This window comes from Polypterus senegalus, chromosome 13 (assembly GCF_016835505.1).
Source record: "Polypterus senegalus isolate Bchr_013 chromosome 13, ASM1683550v1, whole genome shotgun sequence".
Lineage (NCBI taxonomy): Eukaryota > Metazoa > Chordata > Cladistia > Polypteriformes > Polypteridae > Polypterus > Polypterus senegalus.
The window spans coordinates 20,768,587-20,787,521 of NC_053166.1; the positions used below are offsets into that span (position 1 = coordinate 20,768,587).

Genomic DNA, 18,935 nt, shown 5'->3' on the forward strand with positions numbered 1-18,935 from the left:
AGTAACTTTGCAAGAAAGCACGCTACGAACCGATTGCTTTAAACAGAAGTGAAAACAAAAACAAGCCCGGTGCATTCTTTAACTGTCTTCTGTGTGTGTGTGCGTGTGTCTCTCTCGCGCACCTGTGTGTGTGTGTGTCTCTCACGCGCCTGTGTGTGTGTGTGTCTCTCTCGCGCACCTGTGTGTGTGTGTGTCTCTCGCGCCTGTGTGTGTGTGTGTGTGTCTCTCACGCACCTGTGTGTGTGTGTGTGTCTCTCTCGCACGCCTGTGTGTGTGTCTCTTTCTTGTGTGTGTGTCACTCTCTCTCTCTCTCTCTCTCTTGCCCGCTGCACAGGGAATGAACACGTGCGGAAATCATCGGCGTGCACAAACCGAAAGGGAAACTGGCTGGTTCGTGTACCGAGTGTGTGGTCGTGAACAGATGCAAAAGTTTGGCAAACTTTTTGGTCGTGAACCGATTTGTACGTGTTCTGAGACGTTCGTGAACCGAGGTTCCACTGTATATTTAAATGTCAAAGTGTTTTAATGATATTGAAATTATGTTCTCCTGCAGCACTATATTGTTTTATTTATGGGCACCATCAGAGGGGACTGGGCGGTCTCTTGGTCTGGAACCCCTACAGATTTTATTTTTTTCTCCAGCCTTTGGAGTTTTTTTTTGTTTTTTCTGTCCACCCTGGCCATCGGACCTTACTCTTATTCTATGTTAATTAATGTTGACTTATGTTTATCTTTTATTGTGTCTTCTATTTCTCTATTCATTTTGTAAAGCACTTTGAGCTACATTTTTTTGTATGAATATGTGCTATATAAATAAATGTTGATTGATTGACTGATTGATTTTTGTTCAACGGTTGCTTTGCAGTTACTAGGCAAGATGATCGGGAGTGTGACATAATTAATGCAACTGTATAAGGGTCAGCATGTGCATTCCCAGACTACCTGAGGGTTCAGATTCCTCTTAAGAAAACTCTGTCTTTTAACGAGAGATGTTCAAAAAGTTTTCGCACTTTCATATTTTCATTGGAAATGGTGAAGGTGGGAAGGGTAGTAATTGGGCATTAAAAAAGTTGGTACGACGCTGGGAAAATTGCATCACAAAGGAAGGTGTAGTAAAGTGATCCATCCATCCATTATCCAACTTGCTATATCCCAACTACAAGGTCACGGGGATCTGCTGGAGGCAATCCCAGCCAACACAGTGCGCAAGGCAGGAAACAAACCACGGGCAGGGCACCAGGCACTGCAGTAGTAAAGTGATGTCATTTGTTTTTGCAATTCTAAATAAATAGAGTGTAGTGTGCGGCCAGGTTGCCTTTATAGTGGGAGGACTGGGGGAGCAAGCGTGGCCAGAGTGTTACCTCCCCTGGGACGGTAGATGGCAACCGCCCTGGGTTTCAGCGGTGGCTCAGACTCCCACAGGACTTCATGGGAGTTGGAGTTTGGTGTGGCCCTGTTGGCATCCGCAGGCACCGCCAGGGGGTACTGCGGCAGGAGCAGCTGAGCCCTTATGGGCAGTTCTTCTGCCACATCTGGAAGTGCTGTCAGAAATAAGTCATCAAGCACCTGGAACACTTCCGGGTGCTTTATAAAAGGAACCAGCAGCCAATACTGGAGGATCCAGAGTTGGGAGGAGGAGGACGATGAAGCTTGACCCGAGGAGTGAAGGAGGAGAAGATACAGTAAACAGAAGGAAGAGAATATTATTTGTGCTGTGCTTGTGCTTTGGACTGTGTTGTGCCTGTGGGTAACGGGAAAGACGTTTCCCATGAGGAAAAAGAAAATAAAAAAACAGTGTGTGCCTTGCACTTTATGACCCACACCTATCTCTGTCAGGTTAAGCTGGCAGTGCCAGCCTGGGTGGGCCATTAGAGTTAAAAAAAAGTGTGGAAACTGTGGAAAGTGTTTGAACGTTCCTTCATAGTATATATTAATTACACATTCTTCTTCTGTTCTGTGACTTCATGACATGCCCGCTTTGAAAACATGTCCCCTTTTTATGTGAAATTCTGCTCTGTTCCCTAACTTAGATCTTTGATTTCCAGTCTTGAACTTTATTTATTTATTTCACACCTTCATGGTTTCAACCTATGGCTTTTTATTTTGGCTGTGTGACTTAAAAACATAAGAAACCTAACAAATGAGAAGTGAGCATTCAATCCGTTAAGCTCGTTTGTTTAGCTTTGCTGTCCCAATATCTCATCCAGATACTTGTCATGGGTTGTTGTTTCTGTTTCAACTACATGGCTCGGTAGTTTGTTCCCTTTTCATTTAAAACTGCTACCACCCAATGCAGGCAGAACAGAAATGGATAAATGAGTTAATGGAAAAATGTGCAGTAAGTAACTTTCTGTTACTGACCAGAAAAGACAAACTCACCACATACAAAAAGGAAACCCACCTTGCTTGCTGGATACTTCCATGTAACATTGTAGTTGAAATTGAGGTTAAATGTGGTGCAGCTGATATTAAAAGACTCTCCGACTATTCGGACATGTGTAGTTCTCTCCAGGGAAACATACGGTGGATGGCGCAGCTCTGAAAGCAAATTTACCATTAGGCTTTTTTTTTTTTCTTTTTTCAAATGTGTATTTGTTTCAAATAAAAATGCAAGATGCACATGCAAACTTACTAGGATAGATATTAAAGGAAAATGCTCTGGAGTACTTCCAGTTTTCACCCTTTCTGCCATAGCAAACATAATCGCCACTGAAATGAGGCTGAGCATTTTGGATCGTTATGCCACGTTTCGAATCAAAGGTGTAATTCATTCCTCTGGGAGGCTCGCTCCCATTTGCCATTTTGAGGGAGACGTCCACAATGTTGGGATCAGTCAGGATGCAAGGCAAAAGGACACTGGCACCTTCTTGCTCTAGTTTATGGTAAGCATAGGTGTCAATGTAAAAGAATTGAGTTGGATCTGTGGGAGAAAAAGAGGGAAAGATGACATAATGATGATGATGAATAAAGAATTGTTAAATAATCAAAACAAGAACTAAAATTTAAAATGTGACGATAAATTAATGTTATAATGAAAAGATGAAATAAACTACAGTAAATTTTCTTAGAAAAGTATGCGGCAAGCAGAACTCATTTTTCTGTGCTTAGATACACTGAGAAGAAATTACCTTTAACATAAACATATATGGATGCATTGAGGTCTTTTGCACCCTCGTATGTGCATGTATATGTGCCAGTCATGTCCACCGTTGCCTGAATTTGGAAGACACTGGATTTTCCTTCTTTCCTGACGAACTTCTTGAATCTTCTGGACTTTGGTACCCAGATAACATTGTCATCTCCTTTGCATGAGAGCTTCAGTTCTCCATGAACATCTACTGTGATTTCTGAGCTTGATGGCTCAATTACTGGCACGTTCAAACCTTGAGTAATAAAAAAAAAAAATTATAAATATATTTTCAAGATGTGCACCCTGGTTAGTATTTTGAAGTAATTTTTTTTTCTTGTAAATGTGAATAATATAGAGTATTATCTATCTATCTATCTATCTATCTATCTATCTATCTATCTATCTATCTATCTATCTATCTATCTATCTATATTATTGTTATAATTATAGTGCCTCTCACATCTATTATAGACAGTTATATTATTATTATAATTATAGTGCCTCTCACATCTATCTATCTATCTATCTATCTATCTACATAGTGCGTACCACAATTTTTTCTTAATTTTCAGTATTGCATTATTAAACACAAAACATTTTTGTTACTTTTTAAGAAATGAAAACTTTATTTGTAATATTACAAATAAATAAATATTACACTACAACACATTTTATATTGTCAGGCCTCGTTTTTAGCTTAACCCTAACACTGTTTTGACCCATTTTGGTGTTTCAAATCAGTAAAAATCACCCTAAATTTCATCTGTGTCTTTCTTACATTTTTATTAATTAGCAAACAGAAAAAGTAAAGATCCCATAGTTTGTACAGCTTCAAAAATGTTGTCATGTCTTTTAGGTCCATTTCAATCCACCATTGACTTTAATGGATTTTCCACTCCAATTAGTGTAGTTTATTTATACACAACCCATAAAAACATACAAAATGGCATCTTTTTTCAACTCAGAAATCTAAATGATTTTATTAAAATGTCCTAAAACAACTAGCTGTACTACCTGTCTAAAACGGGTTGAAACCTATGGAATCAACATAGACCTCAGTATTAACATTTGCAGTGCATCATGCAAAGCACAGGTCTCTTTTACATGCCATATAATATAGGATTTGTTAATGCTGTTAATGTTTGTGATGTGCCATCTGTTGGAATGACAAAAACAATGCATAGGTCTCTCTTATATGCCATTTAGTATGGGATTCATAAAAGCATATAGGATTTGTAAATGTTAATGTCGTTAATGTTTGTGAAGCACCGCCTGATGAAATGACAAATGCAAAGCATTGTACTGCTAAGAATATTTGTGATTTACCATCTTTTGGAATGACAGAGACACACAGAAAGACTCACAAACACTTTCTGTATCCTTTATTAAGGGAGAAAAGTTTCCAAATGTCAAATTTTGTACAGTGGCTACACATTTTGAACACTGCTATGTTCTTTAATTTTGACCCATCATATACTTTAGTGCAGAGGTCTCAACTCCAGTCCTAGAGCACTACTGTGGCTGCAGGTTTTCATTCTAACCCTTTTCTTAATCAGTGGTACATTTTTTTTTCTTGCTAATTAACTTTAGTTTCTTTCATTTTAATTGAGTTGTTTGTTTACGATTCAGTCGTCATACTGAATTACCTTATTTGTTCCTTAAATGACACCCAAACAGAAATGAAATGCGAAGAGAGCCAAGTCAGGACCTCAAACTCCAGCCATTTTCACTCTAACCAGTCTTTTTAATTAGAAGCCAATTTCTATTATTAATTAAAGCCATTATTTAATTCTAAGGCCTATTGCTGCTCTCATTCTGCCACCACAGACATTTACAAAATTGTTGATTTTATTGTTTCTAAGAGGACCACCAAAATATTTTGTGGACTTGAGCAGGTCAATATTACTGAGACCTTCAGCTTTCTTCCCTTTCAGATATTGTATGACTAATAATGTATCTTATTATTGTTTAGCTGTTCTTCTTCTTCTTCTTTTGGCTGCTCCAGTTAGGAAAGGAAAAAAAGAAATAATTAAGGGGCCAAGGTATTAAATACCAAGTAAATTAACATTAAAGCAAACACTGGCCACCAATAAATAAAAGAGTTAGAATAAAAACCTGCAGCCTCAGCAGTGCTCCAAGACCAGAGTTGGAGACCCCTGTTTTAGGGGATGTTACTCTCCATTTGGGGTATTTTTTATTTACAAACCATAAAAAACAACTTAAACATCATGTCTTCTAAAACCTACTGTGGGAACATTGTTACTAAAGATTAAGATGGTCAATCAAACTAATATAGGTTTGGGATGAAAAATAAAATGTCTAGGGCACTTAAAAAGACCCATAAGAAACAGCATTGACTCAGCATTTGAAGACATTGCAAGAATTAAAAATGGATGGATGGATATCTTATCCTAATACGATGACATCTGACTTCAGATGAGATAATAGTGAATATTGGAACATTAGAATATTGCAATTTGGAAGGAAACAGGCCATTCATCTCAACAAGCTCACTGAGTTCTCAAAGTCCCTAAAGTTCTATTGTCCCTTACTGTCACTTATCCCATGTGTCTGTGGTTCAGTCAGTCATTTTCCATCCCGCAATATCCTAACACAGGAGTCTGCTGGAGCCAATCCCAGCCAACACAGGGTGCAAGGCAGGAACAAATCTCCCGGCAGGGCACCAGCCCACCACAGGGCACACACACACACACCCTAGGGACAATTTTAGGATCGCCAATGGACAAAACCTGCATGTCTGGAGGAAACCCATGCACATATGGGGAGAACATGCAAACTCCACATAGGGAGGACCTGGGAAGCAAACCCAGGCCTCCTTACTGCGAGGCAGCAGCGCTACCACTGTGCCACCGTGCTGCCCATCTCTGTGGTTTTCTGTGTGAAAAAGAAACTTTGGAATGTTTGTACAAACATCTCCCTGAACAAATTTCCAACTGTGTTGCGAAGTTCCAGAAGAAGAACACTGGAACACGCTATGGTGCACTCAAGGCACATGAGACAGCTGCCGGAAGAAAAAATATTAAAAATATAACCGCCTGAATCATGGGATAAGTTGTTTACTTTAAGCTTATTATTATGCCGGTAAGTTTCCACAGTCCACAGGGTGATTCACTACTTTTTAGCTGCCTTTCCTTTCCTGTGTATCAGGAAACTCTTTGTCTGCTCCAACAGAATTAAGAGCTCAGTTGTCACTCTCAAACAGATCTAGTGAATAACATCAACCAATAAATAAATAAATAATTAGAAGTGGATTCAGAATGTGTTCAGACTTCTTCACTTTCTGTGTACTTGATTGTTTTGTATATTTAATTTTAATTAGAAATATCTGCCATTTTTGCCCATCAATCTATACACTGTAAAAAATAAAACTGTGAAAAATATGAATAAAAAATAGCTAACTATACGCAAAATAATCATTACCTTAATTAACTCTTTCAGGGCTGATGTTGACTTTTGTTGAAATTCAGGAATAGAGGACGATGTAAACTGCGACAAAACTCACCCTTACGTTTTAGTTTGACTCTCTTTGCTTGAAGTAAAGTTACGTAGCTTTGTTGATTTGACCGCAACTCCCTGCACGTGAATATGTAGTGAAGAGTAAACAGCCTTTAAAATGGCACCAACATCTAATGAGAATAAAGCAAATGTGCAAAGCAAAATACTCAATGGATGTTTTGCGTATTATCGCTGAATCAGGCGATCTGGAGATGGATATCGAAAATGAAAGTGAGGTACTAGCATCAGCCTATCGGGCCCCAGCTGACTGTCGTGCTGAACACTTTCGTGTAGCTGATGTGCCTACAGCAGCGTTCACCTAGGAGGACCATCACTTACGATGACAAGAGGTACAAAACATATTGCATCTCACTGCAACAGCCACCGTTGGCCACCTGCTGTGCGAAGACAGAGAGGTAGCCAGCCCATCATGCATTCCTGCTGACCATCAAGAGATGCCGAACAGGCACCAACAGCAGCCACAGCACGTAGCAATAGATGTTTTATGTTGATTTTATGTGTGAATCCAGTGCATTGTGTGCTGTTCAGAAAACTGAGTTTTTTGGAAAAAATTTTCAGCCCTCAAAGAGTTAATGAAAATGGATTTTACCCTTTTTATTGATTACTAAGCTGACCCGCCTTTTAAGGCAACCGACTTTTAAGTTGACCACTTCTTAAGGCAATTCAATATGTAGATCAATTTGATATTTTATACAAACTCATTAATTTGGTTATATTGCATTTGAGCAGTATTACTTTAATACTCGTAGTTTCTGTTATTTTTGTGATGAAATTTAAACTTTTTTTCTATATTGAGGTCACCCTTTAGACCCCCTCTGATATTTACTACGCGGTGTGGCATTTGTACTCCATCAACATTAATTATTTCCAGAGACATAATTTTGTCTATTTTTCCAGGGCATCGCGAACAAAAGCAAGGGAACGATGGGAGCACCAGAACTCTGCTCACATCATGTCGCTTCGTACCGCAAGCTGCAAGTAGTAAGTCTGTGATAAGCAGAATACCGCTACGCTTTCCACTCACGGGACGGAAGGACAATCCCGACCGCTTTAATATAGTAAGAAAGAAGAAGAAGATATCGCACAGTCTGGAGTAGAAAATCATCTGTTACCTGGAAAAACGAAACTACAAATCCCATCGTGCATTGCAACATGGACGGGGCGTGGGTGAAACTCCATACCTGCGTAGCACTCACGGGACGGAAGGACACCCGACCGCTTTTATATAGAAGGATTTAATTCTAATTCAATAAAAAAAATTAAGGATAATCTTAATTTACTATTTTTCTTAAAATGTAAACGTTTTTTATAACTTATTCTAAGTAAAAAAAACTAAACTGTGAATTGAACACATTTAAGTTAAGTTAAATTTAATGGCACGGCACTTCCTCTCACATCGATTTCTTGGTCTTCACAACAACGCATTCAGCTGTAACGCTTATCCATAATAAGAGCTATTTTACTACGAATGTTTAAGTATAAAGCATATTAATTCCGTAATGAATAACTAGTATTTCATTTCATATAGTTACAGACGTAAGCATTTGTTGTTTTCACGAAACCTTTCCCTTCATATGGGAAACATGGCGGGCAAGGTAGCGTCTTTCTAACAACTTACCTCGTTGGTTTGCTTTAAAAAGCAAGCACATTTCTCGGATGGTTAAGTATGTTCATATGTTTTTATCGTTTAAAACTTTTATTTTACACAGAAAAAGAAAATGACATTTTGAGATAAGTTTGAGAACGATATGGCGTTTGTCCTAAACTACGACCTGTAAACAACATAAAAAGACGTTGGCCTAACCATCGCGGTATTATTTGACCTCTTATTTAATTAGTGTTCTACATAGGCCATGTATTTTCTGGTTAATTCTTAACACTGTGATTTATTTAATGATGTTTGATTTCCTGCTTCCTATTTTATTTCAGGATTTTCGCTATCGCATACTGAAAAGTAGTGGAAAAGACGGCCTTTCATTTAAGAAAATATGTTGGCGTAAATGCAGGAAGTGTTTGAAGAGCGGCACTGGCCGCAGGATTTCACTCCCTGTTTCCTTCCTGTTTACCACTCATTCCTGGGACATTATTTGATTGAGATATACTTTTTGAAGAAGGTTTAAAAAAAGAAAAGAAACTTTTCATTGACATTTGAATGTCAGTAATTCAGTAAAAATTATCCTCAGACATTTGATTTAATTTTCCTTTGAAAATATAACTCCGTTGTTGTGACTATCTGTGTATGTTCAAATAAATAAAGAGATACGGACTTCTAACATGTAATTGTTACTGTCCAGCGTTGCAAAACTTACTTTTTTGGAGTACTGTAATTCAAATGAAAATCGGAGTAAAATGAAACCATTTTTGCCACTACTTATATTTAATGAAACTCATTTATTTTAGGTAAATTTGAGTTAATTAATAAATTAAGTTTACTCAATAGTGCAGTATATCAAATCTACTCAAAAATATTGCTTGTAATTTGTTGCCTTATTTTTTTAAGTAATTTTAACGCATTACTTTTTACAGTGTACTTAGTATCTCATAATTACAAAGTGGAAACATGTTTTCTGAAAGGTTTGCAAATGTACTAAAAATGAAAACCTAAAATCTCCTTTTCATAAAAAGTATTCAAACCCTTTACTATGGGACTCCAAATTGTGCTCAAGTGCCTCCCCCAGGTTTAAATTCTCCTTAAGATGTGTCGAGAACTTGACCGGAGCCCACCTGCAGCAAACTGAATTCACTGGAAAGGCACACCGTGTACTTGAGTATAAAAGGTTCCACAATTCACACTGCATGTCAGGACCAAGCCATGAAGTCCAAGGACCTCTCTGCTCTCAAATTGTGGTGAGGTATAGATTGGGTCAAGGAGATAAAATCATTTCTAAAGCTTTAAGTATTCCCACGATCACAGTGGCCTCAAGAACGGTGAAATGGAAAAAAAGATTGGAACCACCAGGACTCTTCCTAGAGTTGTCCAGCTGGACAAACAGAGCAACGGGGTACATTAGAACATTAGAACAATCTAGACGAGAACAGGCCATTCAGCCCAACAAAGCTCGCCAGTCCTATCCACTTGTTTCCTTCAAGAAAACATCAAGTCGAGTTTTGAAAGTCCCTAACGTCTTACTGTCTACCACACGTACTTATTCCAAGTGTCTATCGTTCTTTGTGTAAAGAAAAACTTCCTAATGTTTGTGCGAAATTTACCCTTAACAAGTTTCCAACTGTGTCCCCATGTTCTTGATGAACTCATTTTAAAATACAAGTCTCGATCCACTGTACTAATTCCCTTCATAATTTTAAACACTTCAATCATGTCACCTCTTAATCTTCTTTTGCTTAAACTGTAAAGGCTCAGCTCTTTTAATCTTTCCTCATAATTCAACCCCTGTAGCCCTGGAATCAGCCTAGTCGCTCTTCTCTGGACCTTTTCTAGTGCTGCTATGTCCTTTTTGTAGCCTGGAGACCAAAACTGCACACAGTACTCAAGATGAGGCCTCACCAGTGCATTATAAAGGTTGAGCATAACCTCCTTGGACTTGTACTCCACAGATCGTGCTATATAACCTAACATTCTGTTAGCCTTCTTAATGGCTTCTGAACACTGTTGGGAAGTTGATAGCTTAGAGTCCACTATGACTCCTAAATCCTTCTCATAAGGTGTACTCTCGATTTTCCGACCACCCATTGTGTATTCAAACCTAATATTTTTACTTCCTATGTGTAATACTTTACATTTACTGACATTAAATTTCATTTGCCACAAATCTGCCCAAGCCTGTATGCTATCCAAGTCCTTCTGTAATGATATAACAGATTCCAAATTATCTGCTAATCCACCTATCTTGGTATCATCTGCAAACTTAACCAGCTTGTTACTTATATTCCTATCTAAATCATTTATATATATTAAAAATAGCAGCGGCCCTAGCACTGACCCCTGTGGAACACCACTCTTAACATCGGCCAGTTCTGATGAGGTTCCTCGCACCATCACCCTCTGCTTCCTGTGTCTGAGCCAATTCTGCACCCATCTAAAAACATCACCCTGAACTCCCACTTCTTTAAACTTGATGCCCAACCTCTCATGTGGCACCTTATCAAATGCTTTCTGAAAGTCCAGATAAATAATATCATAAGCTCCACTTTGATCGTATCCTTTTGTTGTAACCTCATAGAATTCTAAACATGTTAGTAAAACATGACCTCCCTCTTCTGAACCCATGCTGACTGTTCAGAATAACTCCTGTCCTTGCCATGTGTTGCTCAATCTTATCCTTAATAATTCCTTCCATTAATTTTCCTGTGATGCTTGTTAAGCTTACTGGCCTATAGTTGCTTGGATCTGCCCTGTCACCCTTTTTATATAATGGGATGATATTTGCCATTTTCCAGTCCTTTGGAATCTCTCCAGTGCACAGTGACTTCCTAAAAATACGTGTCAAGGGTTTATATATGTACTCACTAGCCTCCTTAAGAACACGAGGATAAATATTATCTGGGTAAGAAGGGTCTTGGTCAGAGAGGTAATCAAAATCCCAATGGTCCTGTGAGAGTGCTTCTGAAGTCTCCTGCTGAGATGGGAGAACCTGTCAGAAGAAGGGCCATCTCATCAGCAGTCCATCGATCAGTGCTTCACTTCATGAAACAACTTGTGAAATAAATGATTTTTGTTAAATGGTGTTTCACTTCCAGCAAAATTCAAACAAGAAGTAAATACAGTGTATGCTCCAATAAACACAGAGTCTCTAATTGTCGCCGGTCTCTAATAAGCGCCGGGCTTCAGAGGGGATGCGGCCAAATAGTAGCCGGGTCTTTGATATTTGCCTACTAGCGTACATTGTAAACATCTGTATCTTTATAGACGTGTGTAATACATGTGCATGTCAGCACGTTGCTTATACAGTATAAGAAATACTGTATGGCAATACCGGTTTCTAAAACTGCTTCACTTTCATGCCGGGTTGACCACGAGGCAATGTCTAATGGTGACATGGATCATGTCTGCTTGGAATGAAATCTCAAATGAAATGACTCAGGAATCTTTCAAAAATTGTGCCATCACCAATTCTACTGACGGCAGTGAGGATTCATTAATTCATTGCCTCAATGAAAATCAGCCGTGTTTTGAAGGAAGAGAGAAATTGTCGGCGGCAAGAATTCAAAGCGTCGTGACAAACCTGGAAGAAGAGGAAGATGATAGAGAACTGGACAACAACAAAGCCATCATTGTGGATTCGGACGACGAATAGCAGCGAAAGGTACAGAAAGACATTGCCATTTATCTTTAACAGTCTTATGCAGCATGGGAAATTCAAATTAAGTAGCTGTTTGTAATATTAAACAGCTAAAATATTAATAATATTTTTGTGTACCTACCTGTACAGACCTGGGTGAAAAAATATTATGTTCTGAGGTTTTTCTTAATAATGGCCGGTCTCTAATAGTAATAAGTCTCTAATAGCAGCAGGGAGCCGAGGCTGGTTTTGCAAATAAACGCCGGGGGGCCTCTATTGGAGCATATACAGTTAAGTGTGTTCATATATTAATTACACAAATATCTGCCTGTCATTTAGAATTTAAATAAAAATCTCAAGAAAAAAAAAATGAAACTGTGCATATCCTCAACTAGGATAAGGTGTGGTGAGGGTTGGCAGAGGTTACTTTCAGTGTACTGGAGAAAACACCACACTGATGTTCATGACAATGCATTTTACTATATCTTCATGTGAAAAAGAAGCAGGATGTTACATTCTTTGCTTTGCACACTCCCCCATCAAAACCTATCGTCTATGTGGGAGGATTGAAAGCTTTAGATTCATCAGTAATTTCAATCTCCGATTTTCGACGGATCTTGACGTTTTAGGGTCCCCTGATACCTAAAAAAACGATATCTCAATCATGGGTGTGGGTGTGTGTGTCACAGTTTCTTGAGGACTGTCTAGAGCTAAAACAGCCTGATGGAAAAACTCAAAACTTAAGCCTGTTATGAGATGATGATGTGCTGCTTAGTTTTGGAGCGAAGTCGTGCAAAAGAAAGAGGCACTCTAGAAGAACCCTCAAATTCTGTAATTCTGCAATTAATTATGAATTCTTCTCGTCAGTCGCTAATGTAATGACCTATTTTATGATCAGAAAGATCAGCATCACAGCAGTAAATAATTACTGAAATGTTATAGAATAGTTCAGGTAACTTGGTTCATAGAGCACAAAGCCTACTGACGCTCACATCCGAATTTTTAAAAAATGGATTGCATTCCTACATGGTGATGTGAATGACTGCAATAAAAAAAAATCCCACCGGTGTAGTGGATTATTCACTTTGTGCAACTGCAGAAAGGAACACCATGAAACAAAAATACAACTGGAAGAATGAGTATTGTAGTTGCTGGTAGGTAAGGCAGGATCAAGCACGGGTCAAATGCATGCCAAAAGAAATCTCTCAGTCCAAAAGTTCATTTTAAAAGATTTAGTGAAAATTCAAAGCAAACAGTCCACACAAGAATAAAGAAAAGGGTTGTTACACATGTAGAATAAATGGCAATTAAAAAAAAATGGAAAAAATGTCTCTTCTCTAAACTTAGCTTTTCTTGTCAAATTTCAGTTCTCTTTACTTCACATTCAGTACGTTCTAAACGTACAGCTCTGCACATTAAAACCGTGTGTCCTCCATGCCTTAGGCTGGTCACTAACTGAGCCTAATCTGTAGTCAGAGAGACAAGAAATGGTTAGAATAGACCAATTCAATTCAGCTTGTGGGGATTATAAGAACCTCCCATAGACTATGCACTAATATATAGGCAAACATTTAATACTAGCCAACCCGCGGCGTACCATACGTCGCATAATCAGGCCGGTTTTTTAATGATTTTTAAGCACAGGGAGAAAATTAACATTTGAAAAATCGGTAATGTAATAAATCAGCAAGAAAAGCAACATTGTAACAATGCATGGAACGAACCAACACACAATCGTCCGTGACTGAAAACTGGCGGACCGCCATCGCGCCTACTCCTGCCAGACGGAGGGATGGGGGTGCACGGCGCTCAGGCGCGGAGGGTGGAATGGGAGGAGAGGAGAAGGACGTCCACTCCGCTCCATCCGTCATGCTAGTCTGCTGATTTCTCGTTCAGTATACACTGCCTGCTCATGTGCCCAACTTGTCACTCGAGTCGTTGTCGCCTTTGCACAGTTCAGATGCACCTGTGACTCACGTAGACGTCTCATTGCTCTGTGCGGTTTTGGCTGCTTTTCTATATATAATCCACCAAGACACCCGACCACGTTAGTAGCGAGGTGGGAGGGGGGTGTGCACAAAGGGTAGGGGCGTAACCAGTGGGAGCGTATGAGTCGCACTTAGTAGGAATTCCATGGTTTGCAGCCCGAATGGGGTTCAACGGCTTACCCATGCCTCTCTGCGCCGGGTAGACACACGCTCAATCTCATGCATAATTATTTATTAAATGCTAAAAACTTCTGGAAAGACACGGTTGTCTAAAACGGGTTGGTGTGAGAATACAACAGTAAGTGAATGAAAAGATGGAACTCTGGAGAGAGCAAAATACAACACAATAGTCAACCCGAGGTATAACAAACGCTGCATAATTATTTATTGATGGTTGAACACTTCTGAAAAGACACAGTTGTCTAAAAAGGGAGGGTTTGAGGATACAACAGAAAGTGAATGAAAAGATGGAACTCTGGAGAGAGAAACATATAATTGTCCGTGAGTGAAGAAGACGCATGTTTGTCACGGATGCGAATTGCTGCATGTAGCGTGTAAAACAGTTTGCTATGGTGCATGCGGTCGTGCGTCGTAACTGAAAACTCGGTTTTTAAAGACTGCTTACTTCATTATGTTTTAACCTTAGTTGTAAAGGATCGTTTTAAGGATCCCATGGGATACCCCTCGCAAACCATTTAACACGCTGCATATGCATATGAGAAACATGACTGTATGAACAGTCAACATGGCTCGGAGGTGCATGTAGCCTCCACGACAGACGAATATAAATGATGCCGGTTTTTCTGTGTCGTCGCGTCTGAGTTTGTGGGCATGGCTCTGTGAGTTGTCGTCGTATCCAATGGTCTTGGAGTTGGTGGGCGTGGCTCCTTCCTGCGTGCGCCATAGGTGTCTTACTTGTCGACGGCTTAGTGAATCCACGCCCCTTCCGGCGTGCTTTCCATGTATGTGCCTTGACTTTCCATGGGTGTCTTGCCTTAGTGAATTATATATATAGATACTTGTTCTGTCCCACATGTTGTTAGTTGTTATTTGTTGAGTTGTGCTCCCCCTTCATCTTGTCATTTATTAACACAGCTGTCAGTCACCTCCCATACTCACAGTGGTGTCATAAATGTCTATGAATCTCACATAAAGCATGCAGGTCCCATAATAAACATTTGAATACAATACACCTCATGTTTCTCACATAGGCAACTCTTTATCTCTTGTTTCGGTCACGTCTGACGCGTATCTTTAAGGTATATAAACCCCTGGGTCTGGTAAGTTGTGCTTCGTAGCAATTTGAACCTCTTTGTCTTGATCCAAATGTGGAAATCACTCGCCTTTTTACAATGAGGTACATCCAGTAAAAGTCTTCAAGAAAACTCACCCCTTGTCATTTTTATGTGGATGTGCCGATAGCAAATGGTATAAAACATGAAACACTGAAAATGTTTAACATAATAATGGGGGTTGATAAGTATAAGTAAATTCCCATAATATAACAAATTTGTACCAAAGCTAATTGTGTACAGTTAATATTATCATACTAGCAACTTGGCGCGCGCTACACTGCGCGTTGGATGACCACAGATGAAGGACTCAATCGTAAGGACCTCTCGTCGGGTGTCTCATTGGCACGCTTTTGCCTCTTTCTTTCGCGATCACGGCGTAATCTGTCTTCTCTCTCTGTAGGGGTTTCAGTTGCCTTTCGTTGTGTGGCAGAGACGCGTCATTGAGCTAATCTGTGTGAATGCTGAGTGTCCGTTTCTTGCGAGCGACTGTCACACCTTTGCCTCTTTGTTTCATGATCACGCTGTAATGTGTCCTCTCTCGCAGCAGCAGGTTTAGTTACGTTTCGTTTCGGCATTGTTCCGTAAGGTCTCCTCCGTACAAGTGCACATGGGTAGCTGAAGACGGAAAGGCATAGTGGGCATAGTGAAACACACGAATTGGTGACCAGGGGAACCATCCGACTCAGACGCGGGGCTCGAAATACTCAAGTGCACATGTTATTTATAATTGAATTATTATTTTTTTGTTATGAACTTCCCCAAAAGAGTTGATCCCTGTAAATAGTTAATAGTATATGAACAATATAATCTGTTGTAGTACGGGCGTTAATTAGCGTCACACCTCATAACCTGCATACACCACGTGTTTGGCTGTAACGCCAGAAGCTCGGTGGACGCTGTAAGGGTAGGTTGTGGTTTCTGTTTCTTTCGTGATTTTTTTATTTGATTTTATTGATTATTTAATTGGCAGAGGGGAGAAGACATTAATGTGACGCTCTGTCTATTTCTTTACTTTTGTTTTGAAAAGATTTTTGGGAACAGGAAAAATAAAAGCAAAGGGGAAAGAATGGAGGGGGGTAAGCAGGAATTCTGAGAGGGGACGGACTGGGGCTTTTCTATGGGGCGGCTATACAGCCAAAAGGAACTGGGCTTTTATTATATAGATTGTGCTCAGTCATTGGGCAACACGGTGGTGCAGTGGTAGCACTGCTGCCTCGCAGTAAGGAGACCCGGGTTTGCTTCCCGGGTCCTCGCTGTGTGGAGTTTGTATGTTCTCCCCGTGCCTGTGTGGGTTTCCTCCCACAGTCCAAAGACATGCAGGTTAGGTGCACTGACGATCCTAAATTCTCCCTAGTGTGTGCTTGGTGTGTGGGTGTGTTGTGTGTGTGCCCTGTAGTGGGCTGGCGCCCTGCCCAGGGATTGTTCCTGCCTTGCACCCTGTGTTGGCTGGTATGGGCTCCAGCATATCCCCCCGTGACCCTGTGTTAGTATATAGCAGGTTGGATAATAGATGTATGGATGGATGCTCAGTCATTTGAGGCCCAGGGATGCAGCTGCACTAGCACAATCACGGCAATCAGTATTTTTCTGAAATTCTTCATTTGCTTTTTTTTACTTCTCCACTTTGATGTACAAAGACCTAACCTGCCTTTATTGCCATCAGTGTGATGATTAAGCTGAGGTTTAATGAGGCACCTTTAAGGGAAACACATGCAGAAGATGTGGCTAAGAGGGGAAGAGTGACTTGTCTGTCTGTTTCCGCCACATTTCGGAAGTCGCAGACCACAACACTTCTATACAATGGAGATCTGTGCTTTTCAAAACATTGAACCTATTTTCATTATCATCTGTTTTCGCTTTGCTTGTAGACTGGTATGATTGGATTACTGCATTTGCTGTTCATCTTCAGCTGATGGCTTCAAGGCATACTCTTAAAGAATCACCTTATATATAATAACAACACATTTTTTTCTTGTATAGACCAAAATCACACAAGGAATGCCTCAGTGGGCTTTAACAGGCCCTGTTATTGGACAGACACCATCTTGACTCCCTAAGAAGACCATAAAAACCTCAGTGTAAGAGACAATCTTATAAAAGCAATGTCAGTCAGTAGTCCACTATATCCCACCACAGGGCACACACACACACCAGGGACAATTGAGGATCGTCAAAGCACCTAACCTGCATGTCTTTGGACTGTGGGAGGAAACCCACGCAGACACGGGGAGAACATACAAACTCCATGCAGGGAGGACCTGGGAAGCAAACGCAGGTCTCTTAACTGCGAGGCAGCAGCGCTACCACTGCACCACCATGCCACCCCAAAGTTATAGTTTGATGTTAATTTCATGTAAGTGTGTGTTGAATTTCTATAGAATACCACTTTCTTAAAGCTACCTAGAATGTGACATAGTCTTTTACCTCCTGTACGTTTACATAAGATAGAACTTTCTTAACTGTATCTGAAAAACAGAGTGTTGATTAAGCCAGTTAGGAAATGTTAGGTATGTCTGCACATAGGAGATGGCATACAGTTTTCTGACCGTGCTTTGCATGCTTAACTTGCTTAACATGCCTCAAGTACATCTGTTTGATCAAACTTAAAGAACAAACAAGATTTATAAGCCTTGAACAGTACTTTTCTTAAACAAGATCTTTCCTTTTCTTTAACATCAATTATGTGTCTATTGTTGTGAGAACTGTTTTGCTTTGAAATTTTACTAAAACTTTTAAAACTAAGATATTTGGCCTAAGGAATTATTTGAACACACGTCACACTATTGCCCGAATCACCCTATGACGCAAACCAAAAGCTGCAGGACTTTGGTAATTTTCGACAAGTGCAGCTACTCTCCCCCCCAAAAAAGCTTGTACAGAAAAGAAAATGGAAGAAATCCTGGGAAATGCAATTCACAGAAAGAGAGAGAGAGACCCCCTCCTAGGTAGGTTGGGTGTTCCCAGAAGAATATTTTACTGCTCAAAGGTGGATCTCTGGGAGCTCATGAGATTTTTTGCTTCTTTTAGGAATCAACTTTGTCACAGATGTTTCTCCTGAAATTCCTTAGGGGGAAAATAGCTTTAGACAAAAAAAAACAAAAAACGAGACACTGAGGTAAAAGGAGTCACAACTGAGAATTGGGTTATATCTTGTGGGATCCCATAGTACTCTTATTTTAATCTCTTTCAAGACTTCATATTTTTTACTTATTATTGGATTGATGCCTATATCTAAGGTGACTTCCAACATTTGAGCTATGATTGGTTACATTTCTTTTATTTATCCAACTGGAGCATAGGCGCAGGAAGTGACTTTCTTATGATCATATGGTGTCAGTAGTGGGATTTGAACTGAAAACCTCCATTGTGGATTGATGTCCAAACTCTTAACCAGTACGCCATACTGCCTGCCTTGACTTCAGCAATGCTGTATGATCTAATTGGAGCACAGCAATATAAATTAGAACAACTAAAAGTATTATTCAGAAGCAACAGCTACAGTTTTTATTACCACAAACAACTGACTATACTGTACATTTCTCCTTATATTACAGAGCACACAATGCAAAAACTTTCAAGTTGCTTTGAAAATCTGAGCACATTGTGTGACTTGGCTGTGATCTGAAACGTAAGAGAAGACTCTTGTGAGAAAACCAGGAGAAAAATCTGAGAAGCATGAGACAAAAGAAAATGTCCCCATTGTATTTATTTCCGATTTCATTGTTGTCTAGGGAAAATCAAAAAG

General features: G+C 39.7%; 1 protein-coding gene across 1 annotated transcript in view; it reads right to left on the minus strand.

Moving 5' to 3' along the window:
- Nucleotides 1–18,935, minus strand: part of csf1ra (colony stimulating factor 1 receptor, a) — a 161,230-nt gene that overhangs the window by 71,234 nt on the left and 71,061 nt on the right. The window contains exons 3-5 of the mRNA XM_039773966.1: nucleotides 3,129–3,383; nucleotides 2,633–2,920; nucleotides 2,402–2,538 (exon numbers count right to left, since the gene is read on the minus strand). Coding sequence (XP_039629900.1) covers nucleotides 2,402–2,538; nucleotides 2,633–2,920; nucleotides 3,129–3,383 — 680 coding nt within the window. The remainder of the gene's footprint in view (nucleotides 1–2,401; nucleotides 2,539–2,632; nucleotides 2,921–3,128; nucleotides 3,384–18,935) is intronic.